The sequence below is a fragment of the Lycium ferocissimum genome, chromosome 10 (assembly GCF_029784015.1).
Source record: "Lycium ferocissimum isolate CSIRO_LF1 chromosome 10, AGI_CSIRO_Lferr_CH_V1, whole genome shotgun sequence".
Taxonomy (NCBI): domain Eukaryota; kingdom Viridiplantae; phylum Streptophyta; class Magnoliopsida; order Solanales; family Solanaceae; genus Lycium; species Lycium ferocissimum.
In genome coordinates, this window is record NC_081351.1 from 61,627,488 (window position 1) to 61,630,818 (window position 3,331).

The following is a 3,331-nucleotide window of genomic DNA, read 5'->3' on the forward strand; positions in this document are numbered from 1 at the left end:
AAAATATGACAATTTTTGTTCTAGATGAGGGTGGTACCATTACGAAGGAGGGCGAAGGTGCGAGATATTTGGTCACTTCCTACGGGTAAAGGATTATCATCCCGTGCAATGAGCTTGGCCACAATAGATGAGACGGCAGTGGTCTCTTGGGTGGCTTCATGAAGATTTAGTGGTCCGACTTTTCTAAATTTCCTATGTGTTACAAGTCATGGCGTAAGGTTCATTAACTACAAGAATAGCGTATATGACGACATTATCTGGTGCACTATTATTATATTTTTTTCCGTCGAAATAACTATTTATTTCTCTAAGATGGGGTATGTTTAGGAAATTCTGAAATATGGAATGTGAATATAAAATGATAATTCCGGTAACTTGAATATGAAAAGCAGTTCAATTTCTTTCTAAGTTCAAGTAGTCATTACAATCTGAGTTTATCTACTTGCATTGGTTACCGACTTTTTGGATTTTTTTGTGTTTGTTTATACTTGCACTAAGAGAATTGTTTAAAAGCAAGATTGTCTTATGCGAAGACAATCTTCCTCATCCAACATGTTGAAACCCACGGCGATGCTAATCATGTTGTTCAATACTGATTTTTGCATATGGATTTCGGTTCTAATTTTTATTAGCAATGAACTTGTTTTTCCGGAAGCGTGGATTTTGCATCGACTATCAGATTTTAGTTCTTATATTTGGACAAATAGAAATTGTTCCGTTAAGAATTCTCCAAAGTGGATTTTGCATCGGTTTATCGGATTTTTAGTTCTTATATCGTATTTTAGTTCTTATATTTTGCCTCAGGCCTTTTATTGAGTAGTCTGTATTTTTATGTCTTGTGATCGTATCTTTTTTGTTACATGACCGAAGCTCTTTAATTGTAGTGAGCTATATATTTTGCAAAAGTTCTTTTTCTATTTAATTGCTATGTTGGTTATAGGTTGGAATATGTAAAAATTAGGCAAATTCTACATAAATGAATGGGGTCAAAACTGCTTCAAGTTGAATTGCAAATTGCCGGAAAATCGTATTTTATTTTTATGGGTTAAACCGTCGTAAAATCAACCTAAACATTTGGGAAATCGTATATAGTTACAAACCGCCGCTAAACCTAACAAAACCGCCGGGAAATAGTAGCTCGATTTACAAACCGTCGCTAAACATAACCAAGCCGCCTCCGTTTAGTTGTTTTGCGGTTATTCCGGCGGTTATACTAACCGTCGAAAGGGTTTCAGACCCCTTATCAGCGGGCGGGTGTCCGAAGGCTCGCCGCTAATTTTCTCTTGCGGCGCTTGAACCGTCGCAAAATAAAGGAACAAACTGCGGGAAAAAGTTTTTTACGTAGTGTTCTCTGTTTCAATCAATGTCTGAGTTTGAATCGGCACAATTTTTTTAATTTTCTTTTAAATTTATTTTTGAATCTTGTGATTTTAAAAATACCAACTAGCGGATTCGCTTAAAGATGTGTGCAATGTTCAAAATATTCTTTGAATCTTATAGTCTTAAATATGTCATGTAGCACGTTAGGTGTAAAAAATTACTCTATATGTCCCCACTTATGAGACGGTGCTCGAAATTCGAGAATTAATGAGTTGTTCTTTAATCGTACCTTTTTCACATGCGTTTAAAATATGTTAAATTATTTGTTATTGTGGCATATAATACTCTTACGTAGCTTCCAAATATGTAAATTTTATTTCGAAATTTAAAGAATATGTTCAAACACACGATCAAAATTTAAAAATTCAAAATGTCGGAAGCCGAGAAGTATCACATAAATTAGGATAGATAAAGGCAAATGGAAAATGATATTCCCTTTATCTCAATTTATGTGATACACTTTCTCTTTTAGTTTGTTCCCAAAAAAATGATACATTTCTATATTAAGAAATAATTTAACTTAAAACTTTCCTTTTTACCCTTAATAAAATGATTTACAACACACAAATATTCATGACTTATTTTAGATCACAAATTTCAAAAGTCTTCTTTTCTTTCTTAAACTCCGTGTATGTTCAAATTATATCACATAAATTGATACGAAAAGTGTGTTATTTTTGACATAAATTAAAAAGAAAAGTAAATCAAACCCATAAAAAATAAGGAATAAACAATTAAGACAAACACAATGAAAATAAGGGATTACATCGATTTACAGCCTTAAAATTTGTTTCATTTATTTTTTAGGTCAAGTACTACTAGCTTATAGACAAAAGCCTTTAAATTACCAAAAAAAAAAAAAAATGCAAAACCCTTCAAATTATTCATCCCCTGTCATCTTTATACAGTATAGAGTAAACACAAGCCAAGAAACAGAGAAATGGAATAACAACAATACTGCAGTAATAGTGAAACAACTACTTAAGTGCATGATCTAACATATACATATACATGCATCTCTCTAAAATTCGTTTTTCTCATAAAAGCATTCTGATGATGGATTTGGCCACGTTAGAGAGGTCCATTAAATCTCTATTCTTTTTAGAAAGTGGCGAATTCAATCCATTCTCCTTAAAACTATACTCACAAATTTCAGCCTCTACTGCAGTATCATCCATCCCCATCTCAGCAAACTTAGGTACCCCTTTCTTCAGGCCGTCAACAGCTTCAGGCACATCAGCTTTGATAACTGCATAGTAAAACAATGAACATTCATTAAGAGGGATTTTCCATTTAGGGTTAGTTTTTTCCAATTCTTTTATACTTTCCATAATCTCGACTGTCTTTTTCTTCACGGCATCGACCATAACAAGACCAAGAACGGTGATATCGGCGTCGGAGCTACGTGGATCGGATTGGAGAGTGGAGATACAGAGTTGGTAATTTGGAGTGTTCTTACATGTGTTGTGAATAAGGGTGGTGTTATCTTTGTTGGTGAACATGGAGATTAACATCATCATGGGAAAGAAAATCTTCATTTTCTAGAAGAGAATAGAGTGGGAGGAGAATAGTAAAGGTGGCTAATAGGGAAAGGTGTTTGATATTTTTCAGGTCACTACTCACTATAGAAAGGCACAAAGTTTAAGTCTATTTGTTTCCTTATATATAGACCAAAAAAGCATGACTCGTGTTAATAATCTTTGGTTCGAATAGATGTTCCCTACGGAGGAAAATATTTTCTCAAAAATATTTTTTAATTTTTTTATGTTCAGTTGGTTAAAATTTTTGAAAAAAAAAATATTTTCTTTAAAAAAATAAGTTCTTAAAATGAGAAAAATGACTTTTTAAATGAGAAGTAGGTAAACATGTCTACAAGTGTCATTTCACATTGATTGTCTCCAATCCACCTTCAAACGCACCTCATCTTCAACCCCACCCTCACTCCCACCCC

General features: G+C 33.4%; 1 protein-coding gene across 1 annotated transcript; it reads right to left on the reverse strand.

Moving 5' to 3' along the window:
- Nucleotides 1-2,323: 2,323 nt before the first annotated feature.
- On the reverse strand, nucleotides 2,324-3,027 carry LOC132032485 (cell wall / vacuolar inhibitor of fructosidase 1-like). Its single transcript, XM_059422108.1, has one exon. The coding sequence runs from the start codon at nucleotides 2,916-2,918 to the stop codon at nucleotides 2,418-2,420; it is 501 nt and encodes a 166-aa protein (XP_059278091.1). The 5' UTR covers nucleotides 2,919-3,027; the 3' UTR covers nucleotides 2,324-2,417.
- Nucleotides 3,028-3,331: the final 304 nt, after the last annotated feature.